Genomic DNA, 26,865 nt, shown 5'->3' with positions numbered 1-26,865 from the left:
TGCAACAACACAGTGGACACTAAATCCAGGGACAAATATTAAACTGCAATTTTAGACAAAAATATATTTTTTTGCTGATGAAATTATCAAATATATAAAGAACCCCTTATAGCTGAATAAAAATATCCAGAAATATATAGGAGAAAAAAAACAACAACATAATTTTCTTGGGCACTGGGGACATTTTAAATTTTTTAAATGGTGTTTAAAAAAACTTTAAGTTTTATGAGTTATATCCTTGTTTTTTTAACAGATAATTAGTGAAATTTCACTAAAATATATATATATTTTGGCTATTATTTTTGGAAAATACAGCTGGATTTAGGCTGGGGACACAAAAGGCACCGCGTTTATAGAATGTCCCCTTTGCTTTAAAGGGGACATATCATGCTGATCCCTGATTTAATAGTTACATATAATAAAATAAATTTGAAAACAAGACCTTTCACCCCCTGAATTTTCAAAAAATGAGATATTGTATTTTTTCTGATATCCTAGAACGAGATTTGATGCCTCTGAAAATAGGTCATTGTCATTTGGCCGCGAGATTTCGACCGTGGTGACGACACGAGGATCCTTTCTTTTTATTGGAGTAATCTGATAAAGCAGCTCCTCCTCTGTGATGTCAGTTAGTCACACAACCACCACCGAGGGATACACCCACCAAGAGCCGACTGACTGAGTGCTGGATGCAGGGCCTCTGCTCTGCTGAGCAGCTCGGCTTTACATGGTGAATTAGCAGTTAAAACACTGTAGTTTTAGCAGACGTGGTAATACTTGAGAGACTGTGATATTTGCATGCTTGTTCTGACATGCACTGTGAACCTGGACCACAATAATGCTGCGGTAATAACATAGTGAGTAACTGACGGTAGAGGTGATCTTTAGACGACACTTTCAGCATGATGGATAAAACAGACAGAGAAAAGTGAAGGAGCAGGATGGAGCCCTGTTATAGAAATAGTTTATTGGTGAAGTCTGCCTATATTTCCACGTATAAACTATACATGTTACAGTACCGCTTTGACTCACCACACTGAAGCGTCCTGAGATGATCTGTGTCCAGGTGGATTTTCTTCCTCCTGAGCTGCAGAACCGTCCGAGTCTGACTCGGGGTCCAATTCAAAAGGACGTATCCTACACTCTGCCATTTTATTAGTGCCATCAATGCCTTACGCTGAAGTTTTTGCAAACAGCAAACTCGCTCGGTCTGCTCCATCCAATATGGCGATTTTGTAAATACTGCCTTGCTGCAAAAACCGCCCCCTGGCTCTACCCCCTCCGCCCCTCTGATAGAACCGACCAATCAGAGCACAAAGGGCTGTGACGTTGCGAGGTTACTGGAGGTCATTCTCCAAACGGAGCGTTTCACCGAGATCTTCAGAATGGCCTAAACTGAGGATATTGAGAACGCTATTGTGGGGAAATGAAGGAACTAAATGACTTGTACTGAGGCAGAAATGCTTTACAGACATCTTAGTCTGGTATAGTGAAAAGGAGAAACAAGCATCATATGTCCCCTTTAAGAAAATCTGGGAAATTGTGTCTTATGTCTCAATTCGCCGTCCTGCAGGCCTCACCACTGTCGGTTCAGCCTCACCTTATGTGCCCCTTGATGTCCACCCGTCCGTCTCCACTCTGTGATTAGCTCCTTTATTAGCCCCATCAAAACAATTCACACACACACACACACACACACTCTGCAGTCCGTGTTGTGTTCCTGCCTGTGTGGATGGACTAATGATACTCAGCGATTAACCAGCACAGAGGGGAAGAGACGACAGGCGGAAAAAAGGAAACGACATAAATCCCAGCCGTGTAAAATCACGGCTCATCACAAATTCAATTAAGTGTCTCTTTGATAAAGCCGGCTGATTTGATTCAGGCTCCTTCTCTTATTCTTCCACGCCGTGACGCCGGAGAAGTGCTGAGTCTCCCTGTTAGTGTGGAGGACGGCTGATAAAAGCGGCGGCCCTGCAGCACAGCAGCAGCCGCCGCAGCGATAATCAGAGGCTTGTTTATCCGCTTCAGGACGGTGACATTTGCTTCTTCCTCTGCAGCGGGACATCCAACAAACACTAATGTGATTCCCTCCACCAGATTCGATTAAACTCTTCTGACCCTGATGAGGCTTCACAAGTCTGCGTCTGATGCTCCATGTTTTCCATCCAGCAGCTGATATTACACTCCCAGTGCTCCCAGTGCTCCCAGTGCTCCCAGTGCTCCCAGTGTCACCATGCATGGAGGAAAAGGAAGTTTCCAGGCCTGATTTTCATGCAACAGGCTTGTTTCTGGTGCCTGATGTCCTCAGGGCAGCGTTTAGTCGTCTTTAATTTGCACTGAGCCTCAGACCAAGTGTCCAAACATGTTAATCCAGCCGCCGCTCTCTGTCAGCTGACTGAAAAGGATGAATTAAAGTGTTTCTGCTGGTGCAGCTCGGGGCAGACTCTCAGCTCACACTAACTACGTTAGGACCAGGAAGGGGGAGTATAAATGGGGTTTGGGGAGTCACAGGACAAAGGTCTTAGAGGCTGGTTTGGCTGGGGAATGGGACCGCCATGGACGCCCACACCTTCACATGCAGGAGGAAAAAAAATGTAGGTACGTGCGCCATGATCGCTGATCCTGAGGCTTTTCACGGTTTGGTGTCTGACAGCTCGCTCTGTATTCTGTTTGATATGAAGGGATCCTGGAGATGAAGACTCAGGCTTTATTATCAGTGTGTGTGAGTGTGTGTGTGTGTGTGTGTGTGTGTGTGCTGGGTGGAGCTTTGCATGTGTGTGTGAATCAGTGAAAGCTGGAGCCTCTCCTCTCTGATCCTTTCCTCGGGTTAATTTGATCTTTGCAGAAACATCCTTCAGTTCTACATACGTCCACATACAGTCACTTGTTTTTATAATATCAGCTGTTTTAAAACACTTGATTCTGATTGGCTCAAACCCAGTGATAACAGTTATTAATCCTGAAAACTAAAGGCAGCGTTTGGGACACCCTGACCACTCTTTGCACAGCTCAGATCAGTCTGCAGGAAGGAGTTAGTGCACGTCTTCAAAAACATAGAAAAACTACAACTGATAAATCACGGTCGTGTATTTTGGTCGTTTACGGGATTTCTGGGAAAACTCTCTTTGAGAAATCTCTTGTATGTTGTGTTTCTGTCTAAATCCTGACCCACATGTCCTTCTCTAAGTTATCAAAAGAGATAAAAGAGACAATTCTCACTTGTTTTTTGTTTTTAGAGCAGCGATAATGAAACGAATCACAAGGCCCTGGCTGAAAAATGACGATTTGGTTAAATACTAAATAAAAAGACGTCGTACAGGAAATTTATGAAATGGAAAAAAATTATAATGAAAATCAGAAAGTAGCTCTGTTTTTGAGAAAAGATGGAAAATACACAGTGAGAAAAACTTTAAATGATTCACTGGTTAAAAGTAATAAATAAGGATTCAGTTTTTCATTTCATCTATTTCATGACATGTTTGATTTAGCCGGCATCTGTAGTTATTTTCTTCCTGTACACATGAACTGTTTCCATTTACACTTTCTATTTTCATCATCTAAAGAAGGTTTCTGCTAAGTAACATATGAATTAAGCTCCCTGGACTCTGTTTAATTAATCGATTTTAAACCGACATCGTAATGTAATAGAATATAATTTTCAAATCGCAAAGGCTGCAATTTAAAAAAAAAGAAATAAGTTTCATGTACACAGACCTGGAGGGAACATAGTAACTTGTACTTGTTCTCCCTTAAAACCAGCAAAAGTCAAAATGATGTTTCTTTCTGGCAAAAAAAAAAACCCTGTGAGCTACAAAGATCCATCCAGTAGATCTTAGAGACATATCCCTTAATCACTTTGTTGTGTTTGGTTTGTTACTCTTAGTGACAACTGGAGCTCAGTAAATTTTTCCAGTGTTCCTTTTTCTCTTTCATTTAAGAAAAGCAAAAGAGACTTGTTTAAATGCTAACAGTATCTTTTGTTGTGTTAGTCATTCTATAAAATGACTTAAAACTTGTGTTAAGTGAACAATGCAGAAGATAAACGTCCCCCCCAAAGAATCGAATGCTAAATCCCATTTACATTTAAAGAAATGTGTTGTCATATATGATTATCAATTTTATTATTATTAATTTTATCATTTGCATTTTTACGTTATTTATTTTTTCCTTTTTAGTTGGGTTGTGATATATTACTTTTCATTTTGTGTAACTATTTTCTTTGCTTTGCCTTCTCAAAATTTTGAAAAATGCAAAGAAAAAAAGGAGAAAAACTACAACTCAGGAATATTGATATGACATGACAGCAACAACAAGAAGAAGCGACAGCAAATGACACTCAACTGACAGAGAAGTCAAGAAACAGAGACTATAAAGACAAAGAAGCGATCGAACGGGAGGAAAAACTGAGATTAACAGAAACTAAATCCACTTAAAACGCTGAGACACTGAGAACAAATGCAAAGAAAAGGTCTAAACAAGACCGAACCAAACCAGAACCAGAACATGAGAAAACCCAAACCCTGAAATCAACAAAAAGAAAACCAAAGACCCAATTATATCGATCTGTGAGGAGCTGAGTGACAGAAACATCAACCAACGCTGGAAAAACTGAAATCTGATCAAGTGTTTTTGCCTTTTTTTGAGCAGAAAATGTCTTTTTTAGATTCAATCTGAGCCACATTCAACTTATCAGTGCAGAAAAATGTCTGATTTCAAGTTATTTGAAGACAAAATGAGGTCTGAATTGCTGCAACAAGTTTAAAATAATCTGTATTAAGACATTATTCTAGTTTTAAGCAAATTTCTCTTGTTCCATTGGCAGATTTTTGTTTTACTTACAGTAATTCAGAGCTCATTTTATCTTTAAATAACTTAAAATCAGACATTTTTCAGGACTTATATGTTGAATGTGGCTCATATTGAATATAATAAGACATTTTTAACTTAAAATAAGACAAAAACACTTGATAAGATTTCATTTTTTGCAGTTTAACCGAAGGAAAACTGCAGCACGGTACGAGCTTCAGCAGAGGAACAGGAAGATCAGAGGAGGGAGCGTTTAAGGAGCTGAATCTGTTAAAAACTCTGACAGATGAATGAGTTTAGACTTCACAGGGACTGAAAATGTTCAGTTTGATGTTAATTTAACCCAAACCTCAGAATTCAGTCAGTGTTTAGATGTTAATTTGGACATAAACGGATTCACAAAGTAACATAAAATGTAAAATCGTCTTATCTTCCTGATCCACATCGGTATTTATCATAAAGGGTGTTTTTTTCTGCGAATAATCTCTGTAACATCTGACTCCAGACTGTCCCCATAAAGCTCCATCAGTCTCCATGCTGAACCTGCAGCTTGAACCTCCTGTCTTACTGCAGGCTGCAGTCTCAGGACTGGATCCTCAGACCCAGAGACCAGCTCTGAGGCAGACCATGAACGTCCTGGGTGCAGGGACAGAAACGCTGCAGCTCTGCTCGTCTCTCAGGGAGCAGCGGGGACCATTGTTGGGCTGACAGTGTCCGCTGCTGGCTGGAGCGTTAACTGCAGTGTCTCCTCCTCCAGCAGCGCGGAGCGGGAGGCTCCACTGCACCGCCACGAGACACGGGCGCGTGCACGGAGAGGAGGAGGAGGAGGAGGAGGAGGAGGAGGAGGAGAGCAGGGTGCAGAAACCAAAGCTTTGACACAGAGACCATAAATATCCTTTTATGGGAATGCAAACATCCACTTCATTCAACAGACGCTGCAACATCCATCTCCTCCTCTCCTCCTCCTCTTCTCCTCCTCCTGCAGTGTGAATTATTCATCCCTTTTTATTTAGCCGTGTATCTGCAGGTTCAGCCCCTCCTGTGTTTCCACCTCCCTGCAGCTCGGCATCAACAGGTGCGTCTCTGTGCAGAAGGAAGGCGCTCCGTGTCAGCCGGCTCTCCTCTCCCCGATGAGCCCAAATGTTTAATTACAGACACAAACAGCAGATGGCTCTCTTGAGTTTTAATTCCTCAGCCTGTGATTGAGTCCAAGATGATGCTCAGCCAGAAAAGAAGACAAAGGGTCACTTCTTCCCCTCTTCTCACCCTGGCTTTGATTTTGTAGAAGTAGAGGGTTATAATTTGGAGGAAGGAGGTGGAGGGGGAGGAAGTGGGTCTCCTGGTGGCTCAGGTTCAAGTCCAGGAGTCTCTGGCGGATGTTGGTGTAAAGGAAGGGTGGATGCTGAAGTCAGAGGAGCTGTCCGTGGTGCTGAAACCACTCAGAGAGGGTCTCACTGCAGCTCGCTGATAAAACAAAACCACATTTCTGTCCCTCCTCTTAAAAAAACACGTTTATTGTAGTTTTCTCTGTTCTCTCTCATGAATCCTGCAGATCTGACTAAAAATGGAGGAAAAACTCAAACACACTCCAGGGACGGACGTTACTGCTCATTGAAAAGAAATAAAACAGTTTGATCATTTAGAGGCTGATTCTGAGGAGCACAATCCTCCATCTCCTGATCCGCGCCCATTCCCCTCCAGCAGGAGGAGGTGAGCGTGGGGGGAGGGCACCTTCTCCACTCAGGCGTGGACTAACGAGTGGGTTCGACTTGTTGATGTGAGGTTTCGACCAAAGCCTGTTTTTGTCGTTGTGTGATCGTGGGGACGTGATTCATGAACCGTTTCTCCCGGATCTCCGTGGGAGGATCCACGGGGTCGAAGTGTGTCCTCCTGGTCGCTGGGGGGTCGAAGTTTGACTGTGTGTTTGCAGCCTGGCTCACAGAGCAGACGTCACTTCAGCTGGATCCAGACCAGTTTTGGTGATGTGTGTGTGTGTGTGAGTGTGTGTAAGTGTGTGTGTGTGTTTCTCCCTCCCTGGCTCCTTTCGCGCGCTCCAGCTCGGCGCTTCCTGTGAAGAAAAGCCGTTTTGAGGCTTTTGGAAACACAGCTCTGGTTGTTTTTCAGCGCGGTCTTGGTTTCGGACTCTCCTGGATCCGTTTTTCCTGACTCTGTTGCGGTTTTTTCTCCGGCTTCTTGCAAACTTGGGAGTCCGCTGGAGCGCTGAGAGGAGGCGCCTGTGTGTGCTTGATTCGCTGGCGGCGCACATGCACGGGCGTCCCCGTCGCTTCACCCAAACAGCGACTCCTCGTCTGGAGGAGAGGAGGAGAGGAGGAGGAGAGGAGAGGAGGAGGGAGCGGGTGAGCGCGCGGTGAGAACGCTGCTGCAGCCGGTTGTTGGACATTTTCGGAGGCGATGCCGCTGAGCAGGAGGCAGACAATGAAACGCATCTGTGTGCAGGTATGAAGCGTCCTCTGACAGCTCCGTGAGTCCAGCTCCGTGAGTCCGGCTCCGAGCCCTCCACCAGGACTGCATGTTTGGGATTACGCATGAACTGATCTCATCGTTTCCATCATGTGCACGAATCTCCCGACTGATGATGATGACAGCTGCTGTGGAGTCGCAGTTATCATGTAGTGTTTGGACTAAACAGAACCCCAGCTCCTGAAAAATCTCCTTTTTGACATTTGACACCGCGGACCGGACCGCTCAGCCGCCACCATGGGACTGTGACCCGGGCTGCGAGCTCCGAGAGGCGGCTGTTTGTGTAGTCTGTGCTCGGTGTGCAGACTGGACCTGAGCAGTTGTGACATTTTGAGCCATGGCTGCTGCTATCGCGAGTGGGTTGATCAGACAGAAGAGGCAGGCGCGGGAGCAGCATTTGGACCGGCCCTCCACCAACCGACGGAGGAAGAGCCCCAACAAGAACAAGGGGCTGTGCAATGGGAACCTGGTCGATATCTTCTCCAAAGTGCGCATCTTCGGCCTCAGGAAGCGGAGACTACGGAGACAAGGTGTGGGAACTTTGGTGTGCAGGGAGTGTGTTTGTGCATGGGGCCTGTAAGAGTCAGAATTGCATCAGCAACTCTGTGGTCAAAGTGCAGGAATAGGATGATTCACACTCGTTTATCTCTCATTAGACTCGCCAAATTGCGCCTCCGTGCGTAAAAAGTTAAATGAAGTGGGAGTCAGCTTTCTATTTGTGCATTTTCCACCGAATAACCTGCCTCTGATTCCTCATGCAGCTGACAGCTCCTGACGAGTCCTATCAAATGTTTGGATGTGTTTACAGTCTGCGCTGCTCTGCACAGGCATCACAGCAGAGGGATGAAAGGTCATTCCTCCAGGTGCAGAGTGGAGGTTACGCCTCTCAAACATCATCTTTCCTCGCATAGTTTCTGTCCTCATTCCTGTGCCACTGGCCTCTGATTGCTCCAGCTGAGATTCAGCTCCACTTATGAAAATGTCATGAGCTCTTTTTTGCTTTAATGTGGCAGCTCGGGATTGTTAAAGAGCACTGTCAACACTTATTACTCTGCTGGAAACAGAGCCAACTGAGAGGATAATATTTCTTGCAAAAATGAATTAGGGTAATTCATTCAGGAAAGGAATTAGTCTGATTGTTTCCCCTCGTTAGGGAGTGATGGAGAGCTGCTGGAGCCGCTGCTCCTCTTGGAATCATCAGGTATCAAACCTGTTGCATCACACAAACTGCGACTCCACGGCCATGTTGGAGAATTTAACCTGGAGATCAGGTCACACAACAGCTTCATTTGAGTCTGATTTAACAGCTTAGGTGAAAATGTGCAGATTGAGGCCACATGTGGACGTGTGACTGACAGGAATCCTCCTGTGTGTGTGTGTAATGATGTTTTTGTGTGGTTTAATCGTCCTCGTCTGTCACCATCAGCCGTGTGCAGCTGCCTCCGCTGTTTCGTCCTCTCTTCAGACCGTGCCACATCTGGTAACCCTGAAATGACCTCTCCGTATCACGCCTCCAACGGCCATTTTCTCCAGCGACTTGGGGCCTCAGTAAGAGATGATGATCCACAGAAACAGAGCCGGCTCTGGCGCTGTGTGAACTGTGTCGTGAGGCTCCAAACAGCACGACCCGGCTGCCTGCGGGAGGAGGAACACTGCTGCTAACAGGGAGGAGAAATTAAGGAGAGCTGCCGGCTTTGTCCTGGTTTTTCTGAAGCGCTAATCAGAAACAATCTGTTTTCTCTGCTGTTATTTGATGAGAGGCCTAATGGGAAAATACTTCATTAATTCCTGCCTCACTTGAGAGTTAGGAGGATCTTTACCAAGCCACGTCCCTGCGCACTTTTCTTCTCCTCCATCCTCGACATTATCACAAGAGCACACAGCTAAGAGGGACTAATGGCTTGTTTGGTGTGCTTAATTTAATATCAGCCCCCCAGAAGGACCGGGGTTTGTCATTGTGTGTTTCTGAGGAGTGAATAAATGCACCAGCGATCATATCCCCGTGATAACACTCACTCACACACACACACTCTGTTGTCTCCATCTCCCAGGTGAGACGGAGACGCCGGGTTTCCCCCCTGACAGCTGAGCCCGCAGAGAACAGAGCAGCTCTCTGAGCGTCTCTCTGAGCCGGGCGGCTGTGATTATAAATTGAAGCTAAATTCAGATTCCCACAGAGATGTGTCAGGACGATGGAGAGGAGGTGTCTGAGTGTACTCTGCGGCCGCGCTCCCTTTGGCTTTGAGTATCGATCTCCTGAGAGAGACACTAGATTAGCTATTCTTATGGGCTGCATCGATCCAGCTGACAGATTGTTTGAAGAAGAAATGATCACAGATACATCTCTCTTTTCTGAGCCTCAGGGGGTTTGGCCTCAGATGGTGAAAATATCACAGATGAGGCTCCGCCCACAGCATTTTTAAAGTGGGCGTGGCTGATCCAAGACTGATTGGATCCTGGAACCGAGTACTGGTCTGATACAGACTGAAAAAGTGAGACTGGGCTGATCTATTCATCTCAGTTCTATGTTCTTCTGTGTTCACCAATACTGCTAAGCAGGGCTGAACGATTTTAAGAAAAGATTGAATTGCGATTTTTTCTGGCAGATATTGTGATTTCAATTTGATTCACGATTTTTTTTTCAAATCAAGTTTTGGGATTTTCACATGTAGGGCTGAACAATTTTAGGAAAAGATCTAATTTTTCTGGCAGATATTGCAATTCACGATTTTTTAATGATCAATAGTGATGGTAAATAATCTGTTTTCATCAACTTCTACTCCTAAACAGAGGCTTTGTGTTGTTGACCTGCTTACCAGCACTTTTAACATATAGATTGTCTACGAATTTGTAAAACAGAATGTGTATAATACTTGACACAACAGATCCTGAGTCAGTCAGGAGCGCTCGGAAAATTGCTGTTTTGGCGATCTCAAAATTGCATTGTCTAAAATTGCGATTTCGATCTGAAAACGATAAATTGTTCAGCCCTACTGCTAAGTCTGAGCATTTGAGCTAATCAGAGCTAATGTTCGGGTTTAATTCATCATGTTTCTACTTTAGGTGAATTTAACAGTTAAGACTGTGAAACCTGTTAGTGTTGGAGGTTTTCTCAGCACACATTCGCACATTTATAATCCCATTAAATACAAACACAGTCAGTTTAAATATTATTTTTTTGAGGTTTACGAAGTCAGAAAAGTCGGAAGCTGCTGAAACATTTATCAGTATCACCTAATATCTCAGTCCAGATATCGGTGTTGGTATTGGGACTTTGGAAGTCAGAGCAAGGAGACGAAAGGCGTATTCAGACCTGGACTGTGTGGTCCACTTTAAACGGACCAGGGTTCGTTTCCCACGCTGGTGCGGACTTTTCATGCAGGTGTGAATAGACACAAACGAACCCTGGTGAGGACCAAACAACCGGACCCAGACCCACTTTTTGAGGTGGTCTCAGTCTGCTTCCAAACGAACTCTGGTGCGGTTCGTGGTTCTCCGGTGCAGGTCTGAATACAAACCAAGGTCCATCTGAACTAACTACAGGATACATGCTCCTTTTGGGCCTGTAGAGCCACCGTAACCTAACCGTCTTTGGTTCATACCTGATCCTCCGTCTTCTGTTTAGCCACGCTGTAGCTAGCATGTTGTGGGTCAGGACAGAGCATAGCGCCTCCTTGCTGCGATCATTGGTCTTCCTGTTCCTAAATTGTAAACGGTGTTGTTAAGCTGCTTTGAGGGAGCTGCTCTTGAAACTGAAAATGATTTAGCAGCTCTAATAAGAGCACAAACACACATGTTTACCTCCATTTCCAGGTCTGTACTCTGTGTGCCGCCCTTTGTCAGAGCTGTCCAATCAGAGCACTGATTGTCACACACCTGGATGTGTTTACAGAATATAGTCCACTTGCAAAAAGTACAATCTGAATACGAACCACACCAAACGAAAAAAATAAAGTCCGCTTTTGGTCCGGACCAAACAAGTGGACCGAAGGACTTTTCTGGTCTGAAAACAGCTTAAAGGTGCAAACTAGGGCCCAAAATCTGGGTTTATACTCCCGGGGTGAAGCCACACATGACAACATTTCTGGGCTTAAAGTTTCATCTCCTCTCTTTCTTTCCATGCGATTGTTGCTGAATGATGTCAGACTATGGAAGCTGCAAGTGGTCAGAATTCAAATGAAAATGCATGAACAGAAATGCTTCTTCATTTTTAGACTACAGGTGTGTGACATTAGACTCAAAAGCTAAATGGAGGTTAATTTATCTCAAAGTTACCACTATAGACTTAAAAAAAATGGACGTCATCTTGCTCGGCTCGGAGTGAGGTCTCCACAAAAACTGCTCCCCCTGGTGGCTGGCTGCTGTATAGGTCAAAAAATCCATCTCCCCAGTCATTCCAGATGGGCTGTGGTCAAACTTAAAAAAATTAATACACCTGGTAGAAATGTTTCTCACGTCTGATTGTTGTGGTGATTTGAAGATATCATTTGGCTGTCTTGTATCCAAGTCCTCTTTTTTCTGGAAAGTTTCATTTTCATTAGTTATATGAGGTTAAAAATGACACTTTACGTCACGTTTAACGATGATTGACAGCTGACGTTCTCGTGTATTTTTTCGGGAATTGTAAAATATGTCGAGAGGTAGAGTCAGGAAGTGATTAGACTCTCGAATTCTCCCAGAATCCCTCATCATCTCTACTGCCCAGACTCTGGCTTCAATGGCTGTGCCTGTGCCTACAGTGATAAATGGCAGAGCCTTGCTGTCCACTCTATATACAGTCTATGGTTACCACGATTCAGACCAATCGGAAACTAAAACGGCAAAGAGGAGGCGCAGGAAAGTGACGTCAGAGACTTGGCGACTTTCTGGAATTGGCAGACAGAGTCTCACTTTACAAACTGATGTGTATTACAGGGTCAAAGATGCACACTGCCACCTGCTGTCCTGGATGTATAGCGCAGCCAGACTCTGAGCTGAAGTCTGATGTCACTTTCCTGCGCTGTCCACTTTGCCTTCTATTCATTTTGGAGTTGGTTTGAATTATAGAAAACTTTTAGCACAAGCAGTTTAAAAAAAAAAAAAGCATTCGAATAATGTCAAACAATTTCCAGACACAGATCGGAAGACTGAATTTTAATTTTTAATGTAATCTGAAAACGCAATTCCGTTGTTACATTTTCATTACAAATTTAGTAATTTCATTTGAATTATGAAACAAATTTAGCTGAGCATTTTCTGAAAATGAAAAAGCAAATATCATTTTCTTCTTTATTTTAATTTAGTCAAAGTATGAGCATTTATTAGAAAATAAAATACAAATGAGATAAATTAATCATCATTTTGTTTTTTGAGTCAGATAAAACAGCCATACTGTAAAGATTAAAAATTTTAATTTAAGCTCTGATCACTAGATTCTTCCATATACGACAACATGCATCAGTTTTAAAACAACATATTTTGCTTGAAATCGCCCAAAAAAGCAGACCACACTGCCCCCATGTGTTTCGGAGGAGAACTGCAGAGCACAGAGGACATTTTGAAGCGGAGTCGACCTCTAAAGCACAGAGTAACCACAGAAATATAAACCAGATTTAAACCTGTTTTATTGGCTTGAGTCAGGAGTTAGTCTCTGTTTTATACGTTAGTGATCCGTTAGCTGTCTTTGCATTTTTGGTGAAGAGTGAAGGTGTGGTCACCTGTCCTCAGTGTCGAACCGTCCCTAACTGTAACCCATCCGTACGTCCTGCCAGCAGCTCCTCTGATCACTCTGATCTCACTCTGGGATTAGATTAGTTAATCCTGTTACGCTCCGTTAAGTGAGCTGGAGGCAGACCCAGCTGGGCCGGTCTGTAATCTGGCTGCTCTGGCTCTCATTATCTCACAGATTAGATCCAAAGATCATTCGATCATATTACACAGATCGGCTCACATGATGGAGGACGCCGTTTGAGATAACTGCTCTGAGGCTGCGCGGCGGTTTGTTGGAGGGAGCGTTGCCGGAGCGTCGCCGTCTCCTCCTCTGCTGCTGGGTCTGAGGAGGTGCTGTTGAGATGTCAGAGATGATGCTGGGATAAAAGGAGCAGCAGAGGAGGAAGGAGGGAGTCAGAGAGAGGGGTTTCTCCTCAGCAGGCTGGAAAAGCCCTTCTCTGATTCTAGAAACATCCTAAGTGGGTCAGGCAGGGCAGGGTTGACAGCAGTCTACTACTGCAGCTGTGCCCTTCTCTCAGTGTGTGTGTGTGAGTGTGTGTGTGTGTTTCTGTTTGCTTTGCACGGCGCTGAACATGTGTCTTCACGCGGGCACAGGAATGACACGACAGAAAATGAGACAGGAAGGGAGCTGCAGGGAGCCACTTTGGAGGAGAAACAGCAATAACAACCTTTGTGTGACAGGTCCATTTATATGCAGAGAGGACTTCTGCTGCACAACAACACCACTTCACATCGCACCGCTCACATTCCTGCCTCATTTCTTTCAAGGAAACCCCCCCACTGCTGCCAAACCAGCGCACTGCTCCCCCAGAAACAAAGAAACATCATTTAATAGACACAGCTCTGCTGCTGTTAAAGCTGAAACCAGAAACAGACAATGAGTAAGAGAAGAGAGGAGTGAGTCAAAGTCCGTCTCCACCCGGGGAATTCCTCAGAGACTGGAAACTAAAGCCATCTTGAATTTTGAAGACCACATCAGGCTCGTCTGACAGGACAGAAAAACGCTGCGTCACTCCTGAAACACTTCACACGTCTTCTGTCCAACACAGCCGTCCTGTCAGAGCCTGAAAAGATAACGCTTTCTGTCACTGCTTCTCAGCTCTGACCAAAAACTCATGTTCTCCACGCTGTAGAAAAACCACACGGAGGAAAATATCAGTGAGGATGAAAAGAAACAGGATGCACTTACACAGAGTCCTCTGTGAGGACAGGACCAGACAAACATCACAGTATCATCAGCGTATTCAGCACAAAAACTGAGGAGCAGCTGCAGAAACAGGGGCAGGCACAGACTCTTTGAAAGGCAGGGTTGTAAGAAAATATAGGAATTTACAGCTAGTCTCACCACAGATTGTTTTTGAGAGCAGATTTCTGCCACCCTAGAGAGCAAATAAGTGTAATTTTCCAACTAGGATGGCACTTAAGTGCACATTTTGACCCTTAAGAAGACACTCTACCCTCTTCTTGGCTAATACAAAGGGAATTTAATCAGTTTTGGCCCCAAGATGCCAGTTTGGTGCAACGTTTGACTCATAAAGGGCACTTTAGCGCACATCTTAGCCCAAAGAAAGCACTCAAGTGTGTATTTTGGCTCTAAAGAGGACACCTCACACACCTTTTGGCTCCTTAAAGGGCAGTTAAGTGCAACTTTTGACTCATAAGGGGCACTGTAGCGCTCATGTTTGGTCCAAGAGGGCACTTTAGCGTGCATCTTAGTTCCCAAGAAGGCATTAAATGAGTGTTTTGGCTTCCGTGGGGGCACTTCAGTGCAACCTTTGACTCTTAAAGAGCACACTGGCACTATTTTTGGCTCCAAGAGGGCACTGTAGCGCAAGCTTTGACCCATGAAGGCACTTTAGCGTATGTTTGACCCCAAGAGGGAATTGTAGCGCAAATTCCAGTGGGTTTTTGCCCCAAGAGGACCCTCAGTGCACATTTAGGCTTCCAAGAGGGCCATTCAGTGCAACCTTTTACTCATAAAGAGCACTTTAGAGCTCGCATGTGGTTCCATTAGGGCACTTTAGTGTGCAAAAATGCCCTTAAATGAGTGTTTTGACCCCATGGGGACACTTTGGGCAAGATTTCACTCATAAAGGGAACTTTTGCACTGATTTTGGCGCCAAGAGGGCACTGTTGCACGAGCTTTGACCCATTAGGGCACTTAAGGGTATGATTTGACCCCAAGAGGGAACTTTAGCACACATTCCAGCACCTAAGAGGAAACTTTAATGTGGGTATTTGCCCGAGGGGACACTCTGTGCACATTTTGGCTACTAAGAGTGCAACCATTGACTCAGAAAGAGCACTTAAGCGCTCATTTTTGTTCCCTAGAGGGCACTTTAGCGTGCATCTTAGTCCCCAATAAGGCCTTTAAATGAGTGGTTTGGCTCCCATAGAGGCACTTCAGCGCAACCTTTGACTCAGAAAGGGCACTTTAGCGCTAATTTTGACTCCAAGAAGGCACCGTAGCACAAGCTTTGACCCAAAAGGGGATTTTAGCACACAATCCAGCCCCCAAGAGGGCTCTTTAGTGTGGGTATTTGCCCAAGTGAACACTCAGTGCACATTTCGGCTCCAAAGGGGGCACTTCAGTGCAACATTTGATACATAAAGAGCAGTTTAGCGCTTATGTTTGGTTCCAGGAGTGCATGTTAGCGTGCATCTTAGCCCCCAAGAGGCCCCTGTTATGAGTGTTGGGCTCCCATGGGTGCACTTTAGTGCTACTTTTGGCTCAGAAAGGGCATTTAACCATATGTTTTGACCTCAAGAGGCAATTTTAGTGCAATTTCCAGCCCCTAAGAGGATACTTAAAAGTGGCTTTTGCCCCAAGAGGACCCTCTGTGCACATTTTGGCTACCACAAGGGCACTTCAGTGCAACCTTTGACTCAGAAAGAGCACTATAGCACTCATGTTTGCTCCCAAGAGAGCCCTTTAGCCAGTTTTTCAACAACTGTGCCTTGAGAAGGGGTTGGCTGCCCCCCCCTCCTGTGCACACCACCAGATGTTTGAAGCATCCATCAGACATCATGAACCCTAACTCAGTGACTGATCAGATGCCTCCTGCAGCCCAGTGACGTACAGCTGGTTGAGTTTCACGCTGCAGGGAGACAAAAACACCAGCCTCACATGAATATTTAACGAACACTCAAACCCCTGGAGGAAAAACTGTTGAGCGGACACCTGAAGTGGTCCAACCTGCGATCGATGGCTGACTTTGATCAGCAGCTTTTAAACAATGTGAGGCTGTTGGAGATTGATCTTTGAGGGCCATCAGGAAGAATTAAACCTGTTCCCGGCCGTGAGGAGTCCCTCGCCGTGTTTTTGTGCGAGCGTGGAGGTGAACTTGGCGCCTCCATCATGCTATAAATCATGTGATGCTGGCTGAGATCCCTCGGGCGAAGCAGCCAGAATATCTCTCACACACTCACACACATTATTCCCCGTCCTGTTTGAGATTGTAGAGGCTGATTCACTGATGTGAAATCTGTCAAATTAGAGCTTATTCCTTAAAAACAAAGATTAAAAAGCCTGAGATTCAGTGACAAACGTCTGTCATACGATCTCCAGTTTGATTGAAAACGTCCTGGAATCACGGAGGTGTTATTCATGACGGATGATTTCACATCAGACATTCATGCATGCTGCTGCATACATCAGACCGTCATAATGGGCCCAGCATCCCATTAATACATCTCATGTTGAAGGTCAGGCTTCCTCCAGTGAAATGGATCAAATGTTCAGATGAATCAGAGTCATTTATCCTGTTTTGTGCTCGGTGGCGAGTGAGCATATGTTCGTAAACGCCGTTAAGTGACGATTTTATGATCACAGCTTGTTGTCATGTAAGATTTGATCATTAATAACATTTTGCAATCCTAGAATTTCCCAATATATACCCCAGAGGTAGAAAGGTCTACGTATTTAAAGCATCAAACATTAGGAAAATGGTTGTAGAAAGAGTAGGCGTAAACTCGCAGGTATGTTTGCTTTCCAGGTGAGCCCCAACGTGAAGTTTGAGGGTAATATCAGGACTGTGAATAAACACTTTATTCTTTCAGCATCTACAACAGGAGTCTGCAACCTTAACTTTCATAGGAGCAACTTAACCTCAGCTCACCTGGATTAAAGTCAATCCAGAGCAACAAAGTCTACTTTATCACAAAAACTCACACAGTTCACAATAAAGACGACACAGTGTTTAAAATTCTAAAATCTAGTGGTTAATTATCTAAATAAGAAGTTTTTTGAATTTATAAAATTGTATGTGTGAGTGTTTTCTATGTTTTAGTAAGTTTGCAAAAATGTCGAAAAAAAATGTAATTTACAAAATTTAAAATACTTCAAAAAATTAAAATATTACAAAATTTGCAAAAAAATTTCAGAAGAATTTAAAAATTACAAAATTTGCAAAGTCAAAAAATGTAAATATTACAGAATCTGCAAAAATTTAAAAAAAATTAAATAACAAAACTTGCAAAAATTTCAAAATATTTTGAATATTGCAAATTTGCAAAAAATAAAAAAAAATTACAAAATTTGCAAAAATAAAAAAAAATTAATATCAAAAAATTGCAAAAATTTAAAAAAATTAAATATTACAAAACTTGCAAAAATTTCACGAGAATTTGAATATTACAAAAGTTGCAAAAATTTTGAAACATTTGAAAATTTCAAAATTTGCAAAAATGTCAAAGAATTTTTTAATTAAAATGAAATAAATCTTAATTATTCTAAAACTTTTCAAAAGATTTTGGAATGTAAAGAATTTCCAAATTGTCAAAGAATTTTAGGAAATTTAAGAAATTAGCAAACCTTTCATTAATTTTTGAAATTTAATACATTTTCAAAAGTTAAATTTTTTTTAAATACCCAAAATTTGCAAAAAAAATAAATAAATAAAAATAAATAAATAAAAAAAGCAAAATCTGCAAAAAAAAAAGAAAAAAATTACATTTAAACATCTTTTTTTTAATCAAAATTTTTGAAATAACACTTGAATTTGATAACATGGACTTATAATACTGCTGAACTTATCATATGTCTATTTTTTTGCTAATGTCTTTCTACATATTAATCCTGTATATTAATCCAGCACGTTGTCAGTGAAATGAATCCATCCACACAGAATTAAAATCTGTATTTTCTTCCAGATGAGTCTTTTTGTAGATGTAGTTATCTTCCCAGGGCAGTAAAACTTGAGGTTAGCCACAGGTGCATGGAAAGTTGGTGGGCTGTTGATGTTGTAGGAGGTGAAGTAGAGCGGTGGCAGGCTTTATTGACAGATGGGATGAAGATTTAGTTCAACTAAATGTTAACACAGGATTTTATTTAGTGTCAGTGTCTTTAGTAAGAAAAATAACAATTCTTTGTTTCATTAATATTTTTTTAAAGCTACAAGAAGCCACAGGTTGCAGAGCCTTGGTTTAGAAGCTAGCACAGGGATTTTTCTGCGTTAACTCTGGAAATTTAACCTCACAGAATCAGTCTCCTTCCCCTCAGCTCGCTCAGTTCACTTCGAAGACAGACAGCTTTCACTTCAGCCACCTTTTCACTGTTCTGCCAAAGGAACAAAGCCGCCCTGCAGAAAGCCATTGTAGCCTGGATATATTGCTTGGGCTACAGCAGCAGAGAAGCCTTTTCTCCTCCTTTCAGGCAGCAGGTAAAGGTCTCAGAGCCACCTAATGCCATCCCCCGAGAGAGCACAACCATTTCAGGAGAGACCGCCCTGAGCCGCACACCGGCAGGAAAAAAGCTCCTCTGTGCCCTCAGCAAGACCTCTGGAGGAGTCCTCTGTGGCTGCGCTCGCTGTCTCACTCTCTGTCTTTGTCCCTCTGTAACACCCACACACACACACACACACACACACACACACACACACACACACACACACACAGCTTGCAGGGATCACGGTTTAAATCCAGGTGAAGCTGATTGTCGGCCTCCCCGGGGCTTTCTGAGAATGATATCGGGTGTGATGGCTGTCTCCACAATGAGAATAATGTTGATGGTGTGTGACCTCAGTGGTCATCAATGCACACGGGTTCACACACACACACACAGATAGAAAAACAGTCACATGGCTTGGGCACGAGTAATATTTTCCAGAGCGATCTCTGCAGGCACAGGGAGTCTCATAAAAGTCTCTTTAAATCCGTCATTTCTCCTCTTTTTACATCGTTTCACAAACGGGACATCAGAGCGGCGCTGGCTCATAAATGTGACTTATTTACCGTGGATTCACGAGGCTGACTCTCCTGTTGGGTCAGCTGAACGGGGACAGACGCTTTCACATCCCCCTGCCTGCCCAGGACCCAGAGAGGGTGCTGTTGGCCGTACGGAGCGTGACCACAGATTAAGTCTGCAGCTGATAATCAGGTGGTCTCTGAGGGAGGGGGGCAGATGCTGTGGCTGCTTGTGATGTAAAGACGTCATGCTCATGTTATCAATCAGAAAAAACATCTTTCCCTTGTGATGCTAATGGCTAATCTCTCTCTTCTTCTCTCCTGCAGATCCCCAGCTCAAGGGTATAGTGACCAGGTTATATTGCAGGCAGGGATACTACTTGCAAATGAACCCCGATGGCTCTCTTGATGGGACCAAGGATGACAGCAGTAATTCCTGTGAGTACCTCGGCGGTGTGTGTCGGCCTTTTACATCAGATATCTGACGGCTGTCTGCAGCTATTTGAAGCATTGCTCATGGATGATGGTGTGAAATTCAAATCTGCTACGAGGGCAGAAGTTAGTGGTTGCTGATGTAGAGGAAGCTGCTTTTAACGGCCAGCAGGGGGCAGCTGAAGCGAGTCCAGTAACAGGACAACTATATTCATTCAGAACAGGAAGTTAGCCGACCTCTGAGCTAATTATTACCTCTGCAAACACTGTCACAAAGAGTTTATGGTCTCAGACTTTACTTTCAGGTCTTCGTGTAGATTTTACAGTTAGATAGATGATAAATGAAGGTGTAACTGAGGGCGTGGCCACCAGGTGTGTAGCTACAGCCTGTCACCAAGAGACGCAATTCAGGGTGCAGATTAGGGATGGGTACCAAGTTAGGTACTTTTTTGCGGCTTTTTGACCAAATTCTGTCAAAAGTACCGGGTACCAATCCATGTAAAATCAAAAGGTACCATGTTTAGGTACCTAAACCCATCCTTGTGACTATGAGGGAGTGGAAGAGTAGGAGATTTTCCATGCTGGACATAAACACAGCATTATAAGATTATATATATCAAGAATAAATATGTTAAATCGAAAAAAATGAGATTTTATGGACTGTGAGTACCAGTACAGATTGCCAGGTACTATGTTTCAGTGCCTCATGGTTTCAGATGTGAAAGGTACCCATCCTTAGTGCAGATGGCTTAGTGGTCTAGGTTGTGCCCCGATGGCCTGGGTTTGAGTCCACTCTCAATCTGTTGATCCATTATCCTGTCCTCTCCAATTAAAGTTATTAAAAAACATGAAATGAAATAAAATAAGATTAAATTAAAACAATAATTTAAAAAATAAATAACAAAAGACACAATGCAAGCATATCTACCAAAAGGTGACTGCAGTTCCCCAAATGTCCACTGGAGGCTGACCCCAAAAGTAAAACAAACCCACTAAAACCAGTCATAAAATGTCCATTTTACATCAGAATTAAGCCGCAGCAAAGAGTTGTGTCTGGTTATAATTGGAGGCCGATAGCACTACAGCCATAACTATCGTATCCACACCATCCATGTATGGCAGCCGGAACCCCAAAATCATCATTGCAGTAGTACTGGACCAATCGTATTCCTTTATTTAGAAATGGGGCGGGGCTTTAAAATGATGAAACAAGAGTACCACATCAGATTTTTTTGTAAACAACCAAAAAACAGCTGCTCCCAACACTGGGAGGTCTGTCCAATCACTTCCAGAGGTTTTTCAACAAGCAGCTGAAACAGGAAATTATTTCAGTGGACCCAGGATGAACTGGTCTGATGAGGCCGGCCACATATAAGGTTGTTTCTAGTTAGAAAATAAACCAAATTGAAGCAAACGATGATGCTGTAAGAGCTACATCTACTCCTGGTTTAGCTTTACAGACTTTTTTAACGCTGTTGACTTCAGTAAATGAAGCAGCGTTCCTCTAGTCTGGTTTCTTTGCCCTTCAGGTCTTTACCGTCTCTTACTTTTCAGACGTTTGGAGCACAGAGTCCTCTTACAGCTTTATCCTCCTCTTAGAGGGAAAGTGGACCAAGAAACAGTGGGCTTAACAGGAAGAAAGGGGTATTATTAGCTTGTTCTGGCACCGCTCCTCCAGCGCCCCAGGCTAGGTGGTTAATTTGATTCCAGGGCTTGGTGCTAACTCCGTCCTGCCACGCTGCATTGTGTCACTGACTGCTGACAGCATGAGGAGACGTGGCACATGTCACGTCTGGTCGTCTGACGGGGTTTATGCAAACAGTGGAGAGGTGCACAGACGATGAGGTATCATTAGACGTCCATGTTTGGATCAACACAGAATTTATGTTCGTCCAAGTCGAAAGAAATCATCTGTGACGCGTTCGACCTTCTTCGAGGCTCCAAACCTGCCAATACCAATTACTAGCAGGGTCAGCCGAGGTATTTCTGTGCCTTTAAGTCTCTGATATACACACACTGGATGTCACAGCCAGGCCGGCCCTGCTGCTTCTCACCGGCACAAACAGTCATTAGCTCCCAGGCCCAAGGAGTCTGCTACAACAACAACAAAAGGGGGCTATTAAATCTGCCTCGCTCCACTGCTGGCCTCAATTACACACACTCCTCAGGTAGTACTGGGCGGCCGCGGCCATGCTAGGCTAGGCTAGCAGCTCATCTCTGGAGATTACCAGCAGCTAGCTCTTGTATTAGCCACGCTTGGTGGAGCGTTGATAATGGACAGCTTGGCTTTGGATGATGAATCGCATGTTTTTGCTTCTCTGCCTGGCGTGTTTTATGCTCTCTGGATGCTTGGATGAGTCTGCGCTAACTCTGATTGGTTGGATTTTCACATGTGTGTGTTTTTTTTTTGTCTTTCCAGCTTTGTTCAACCTTATTCCTGTGGGCCTCAGAGTTGTCGCCATTCAGTCCGTGAAGACAGGGTTATACATCGCCATGAATGGGGAGGGCCATCTGTACACATCAGTAAGCAGAATTTCCTCTTTTGAGCCTTAAAGATATGAAAGACTGTCTTTAAACTGAGACACCAGTGTACGTTTTTGGTTTCAACTGTTTCTGATAAAATACAAAATGATCGAGACATTTCAAATAAGAGTCCCTGAACGCGCCTCGGATATTTACCACGTAGCTCAGGGATAATTGCTTTCCACTGAAGGTGAGGGATCCCATTAAGCAGAAATCCTTCGATTCATCAGGTTAAATTCCCCCCAGAGTTTCCGTTCTATATGAAAAACCATTTACACACAGTGACATAATCAGCACCAACTCTTATTTTGCCTCCTGGCGTGGGCTCTGCCTTCACGCTGTTAAATTACCCAGAATAAACCGTTTAGTCTCGGAGCTGCTGGGATGCTGTGACACATATGTTTAGCATAATGTAAACCCAAAGTAAATGAGATGCAGCGTTATTTTTGACCTGATGTCTGAGGAATTGGTGGCCCCGCTCCGTCAGAGCCCTCAGCTCTCAGATCGATCAGCAGGAGGAGCTCTGAAGAAGAGCCCCAGCGTCTCTCCTCCTCTCTGCTGTCCTCCTCTTCCTAATCCTCAGAGCTCGGAGCGCGACTTTCCGTCTTACTCCTCATTCATTACCTCCGAGGTTCAGAGGAGCGACTTCTTTTACTGTACAACACGCCCGGCGTTCAGCTGGAAGTCTAACACTTTATCACCGCTTCACTTAAGCCATGGAGGGAAATCCATTTTGGGAGGATTGACCCAGAAGCGTATGGATTTTGTTAAAGGAGTGCACAGCAGGGATTAGGAGTTAATGTATTCTCTGGATAACACAGGAAGACCTAATTGTGTCATTTGTTGATTACACAACATGGTTTGGTTTAGATAAAGCAGCGTACTACAATGGTAGGACATCCAACGGGCTGTAAAACCTCAAACCGGCTGACTTCTGATCTGGTCTTTCTTATTTTGTCCGTTGGTTGTTGTTGTAAAAATAAAAACCATCTGGTTTGGACATGCTTTGTTTTATTTTGAAAGTCACAAGTTGTTTTTAGGTAGTTTCCGTGCATGACTTCCTGTCCTGCTCAATTTTCCCTAAGGTGAATTGATGCATGACAGATCCAGCAAAAAGAGGATGGTTGTGTATTGGCTGCAATCATTGACTTGAATCTGAACCTATCTGAGCGTGATGGAGTGGAGATGTATCTAGTGTATTTCAGCATCAAAGTACGGTTTCCACACATTTATCATCCTTCGACCCCAAAATATCGTGGCCAGACTCCTTCTACCCCTCCTGATATTCCTCTATTTGTGATTTTTTCTGTCTTAATTCTGTCCCTCTGGGGCTCCTGTAGTATCTTTACATGATTTAACAGCTCAAAAACTTACAGTGGGGAAAATAAGTATCGAAAGCGTCAACTTTTTTCTCATCACATTTATTTCCAAAGCTGTAATTCAAACAAAATTTCTCCCAGACATTGGTATTAATTCAAATAATCCTCACATGAAAAGAAATCACAACGTTCAGGTCCATAAATAATGATTATGGTGAATTAAGTATGATAACACAGGAAAAAAGTATTGAACACACCATGGAAAGGCTGTATACTTTGGACAGGAAATGCACCATACCACCTGAAATCTGTCAGTAATTATTACTTGAACTTCCAATCAGTGCAAACCAACATCAGCTGGGCTAGAGCAAATTGATGGTCCTATAAAAAAGGTGTTTTTTTCACCAAGCAGTTAAATAGCACACACCTCATGATGGGTAAAGGCAAAGAGCTCTCTGAAGACATTCACAACCTGATTGTTGCTCAGCATCAGAATGGAACTGGTTACAGACTTATATCAAAGCACCTGAATATTCCAGTCAGCACCGTTGGGGCCATTATTCACAAGTGGAAGAAGCACCACCTTACCATCAACAGGCCACGCACAGGAGCTCCTTGAAGATTTCTGACCAGGGAGTCAGAAAGATAGTCAGAAGAGGACTCAACCAGCCAAGGACCACCCTGAAAGTGCTCCAGAAAGACTTGGAGGCAGCAGGTACAATTGTTACAGAGAAAACAATAGGCAATGCACTCCACCGCCATGGCCTCTATGGACGCTCAGCCCGCAAGACTCCATTCCTCAAGAAAAGGCATGTTGAAGCTGGTTTAAAGTTTGCTAAACAGCATCTTGACAAGCCTGTAGAATACTGGGAGAATGTTGTCTGGTCAGATGAGACCAAAACTGAACTTTTGGGCTGTCATACTACAGACCATGTTTGGAGGAGAAATGGCTCTGCACATCAGCCAAAAAACACTACACCAACAGTGAAGTTTGGAGGTGAAGCATCATGGCATGGGGTTGTTTCTCATCTCATGGTGTTGGCAAACTTCATATAACTGACGGAGCAATGAATGGAGCCATGTATGGGGAAATTCTTGATCTGAATCTGCTGCCATCCACCAGGATGATGAAGATGAGACGTGGGGAAAGGGTTCACCAGAGGGCACCAAAGAATATTCCAGATTTAAAGACAATCTGTGCAGAGGAATGGGCCAAAATCACACCTGAGCAGTGTGGGCCATTAGTTCAAACATACAAGAAGCTTCTGGAAGCTGTCACTGCAAACAAAGGCTTCTCCACTAAGTATTAGATGAGTCTCAGTTAGAGTGTTCAATACTTTTTTCCTGTGTTATCAAACTTAATTCACCATAATCATTATTTATGGACCTGAACGTTGGGATTTCTATTCATGTGTGGATTATTTGAGTTAATACCAATACGCGTTCAATATTTATTTTCCCCACTGTACTCATTTATCTCTCTCCTTGGTGTTTTATATAAGACTCCCTGCTCCACAGACCTCCTTCACTCTGATTGGCTGGCCCTTTGGAGGCCTGGTTGAGGCTGGGGCTTAGTGTTTGAGGCCCCCGCCCCTTGAATGATTCATGAAGCAGTTAGGAGATCTTTATGTGATGACTTCATCGTGAAGATCTGGTGAAGATGTCATGGTATTTTTGGAGCCTTTTGATCCGTTTCCATCCTTCGTGATTAAAACACAGGAAAGCAGAATCTTCCCTCTCCTCCTTCCTTCGTCTCTTGGTTTTGTCCTGGATCTGAAGCTGACGTGTTTGGTCCCTGAACAGGCCTCGGTGAAGTGGGTCTTGTTGAGTCTGTTGTAAACTCCTCCAGCACCATTTTCCATGCTCTCCTCTTCACTCCGTCCTCTTTCCTCCATTTGCAGCTTATTTCTGCGCTAATGGAGGTTCTGATCAGACCTCAGCCGTCCAGCCGCCCACTCACAGGTCTCCTTTCCTGCTCCTTCAGCCTGTGAATTGCTGCCATAATAGCAGCCTTGTGAGATGCTCCTCTTCTCTCCTGTAAGCAAGGTACAACCACTGCTCGCATTAACGCTCTGCTCCTTCGCTACAGCGGGATCTGACAGCCGACCTTTCCCTCCCATTAAGAGTATTTGATTACAGAGCAGCCGCGTTTCCAGAAAGTACTCGAAAGGTTGGACTAATGCTGCACAACATGTTGCGTCAGAGATGGTACATGTCTGTGGAAAACAACCTGAACATGTGTTTTTCTCACGGCCTCCTTTCTCCATCGTTTTCCTACCCAGGATTCACTCGGAGGTTTTCTTTCACTTCATTAAATTAATCAGCGAAGCCTTTCTGTGACGACGAACTCTGAGAATGACTGAAACACAGTTTTTGTAACAGATGAAGTGAATGAAAAAGGACGGTCTTCACTCTTTCAGGGAAAAGACGGAGCGCCCATTCAGGACCTCTGGTAGTGCATCATATTCCTTTGTGCGAGGAGCGCGAAGGCACGGCGAGCGGCTCCGATGACAGCGATAGCATCAAAGTGAGTGTGCAGCCAGGCACAAAGGACACACCGTGGAAGAAAGCAGAGTTCAATCATCTCACCCCTTTTTAATCTGAGCCTTTTGTATCTGAGCCAATAAAGTGGCGGCTAATTTCTCCTGCAGGCCGCTCCCCGGATCAGACGCTTCTCCTCAAATGTAATAAGGGGAGAGGAAGTCTCTGAGCTTGTTGACGGCTGAGCGGAAACAGGACTCGTGGCGGTCTCCAGATAACTTGGTGTAAAACACAGACAAATTTGAATGAGATAAAACATAAAACAGCTTAATTATTCTGTAGGGACTGAGATGTTAATCCCCTGGAAGCAAACAGGAAGTGTGGGGTTGTGTACTTTTGTTGCACATGATGAAACGATGCCGCCACAGACTGAAACTCCCCACAGCGTGGATTCTGCTGCTGCGTCTCTTTCCTGCTCATACATCCTCCAAACATCTCTGGAGTGGAAAGGTTGGGCGTTTCACGGCTGGCTGCTTTTCTTTACAGCTGGTTCCCTCTTCCCCTCGCGCCGCTGGAGCCTCTCGCTGCAGGCCGCCTTTATCAGGAGTCTGCACTTGTTACTGCTACCTTTCATGATGGTCCAATTGACTTGCCACATCGCTGGAGAGCTCCCTCTTTCAAAATGAAATCCTTGAAAGCAATCTGGAGCAGCGCCGGTGGCTGCAGCCTCACTTGTCAGACGCCGTCGAGTCTTGTGACGGCGCAGCCTGTGTTTCCTGAAGTGTTGGATTCAGAGCGAGGGGAAAGTCCATAGAGCTGCGTGTGAGGGCTCCCTCAGCTCACATCAGTATGAAAATGAATGTGCACAGAGGTGGTGTGTGCAGGGCGGAGCAGTGAGCTGCTTCTTCAGGAGGCGGTGGAGTGAAAC

The 26,865-nt window shown here is 44.1% G+C and overlaps 2 protein-coding genes across 3 annotated transcripts in view; one reads left to right on the top strand and one right to left on the bottom strand.

The window, feature by feature from the left end:
• Positions 1–26,865, top strand: part of fgf14 (fibroblast growth factor 14) — a 142,367-nt gene that overhangs the window by 77,282 nt on the left and 38,220 nt on the right. The window contains exons 1-3 of one of the 2 annotated variants that reach the window (XM_074694439.1): positions 6,601–7,820; positions 19,510–19,620; positions 22,034–22,137. In XM_074694439.1, the coding sequence (XP_074550540.1) occupies positions 7,628–7,820; positions 19,510–19,620; positions 22,034–22,137 (408 nt within the window). In that variant the 5' untranslated portion in view covers positions 6,601–7,627. Of the gene's footprint in view, positions 1–6,600; positions 7,821–19,509; positions 19,621–22,033; positions 22,138–26,865 lie in introns of those variants that run through there. The other variant, XM_074694438.1, reaches the window with a different exon arrangement.
• cfap97d2 (CFAP97 domain containing 2) overlaps positions 1–26,865 on the bottom strand; it is a 155,867-nt gene that overhangs the window by 95,332 nt on the left and 33,670 nt on the right. The gene's annotated exons all lie outside the window — the stretch shown is intronic.

Source organism: Halichoeres trimaculatus, unplaced genomic scaffold (genome assembly GCF_033239565.1).
Source record: "Halichoeres trimaculatus isolate MK-OKI-2021-1 unplaced genomic scaffold, fHalTri1.1 fHalTri1_scaffold_19, whole genome shotgun sequence".
Classification (NCBI taxonomy): Eukaryota; Metazoa; Chordata; class Actinopteri; order Labriformes; family Labridae; genus Halichoeres; species Halichoeres trimaculatus.
This window is presented reverse-complemented; position numbering and strand designations above follow the sequence as displayed.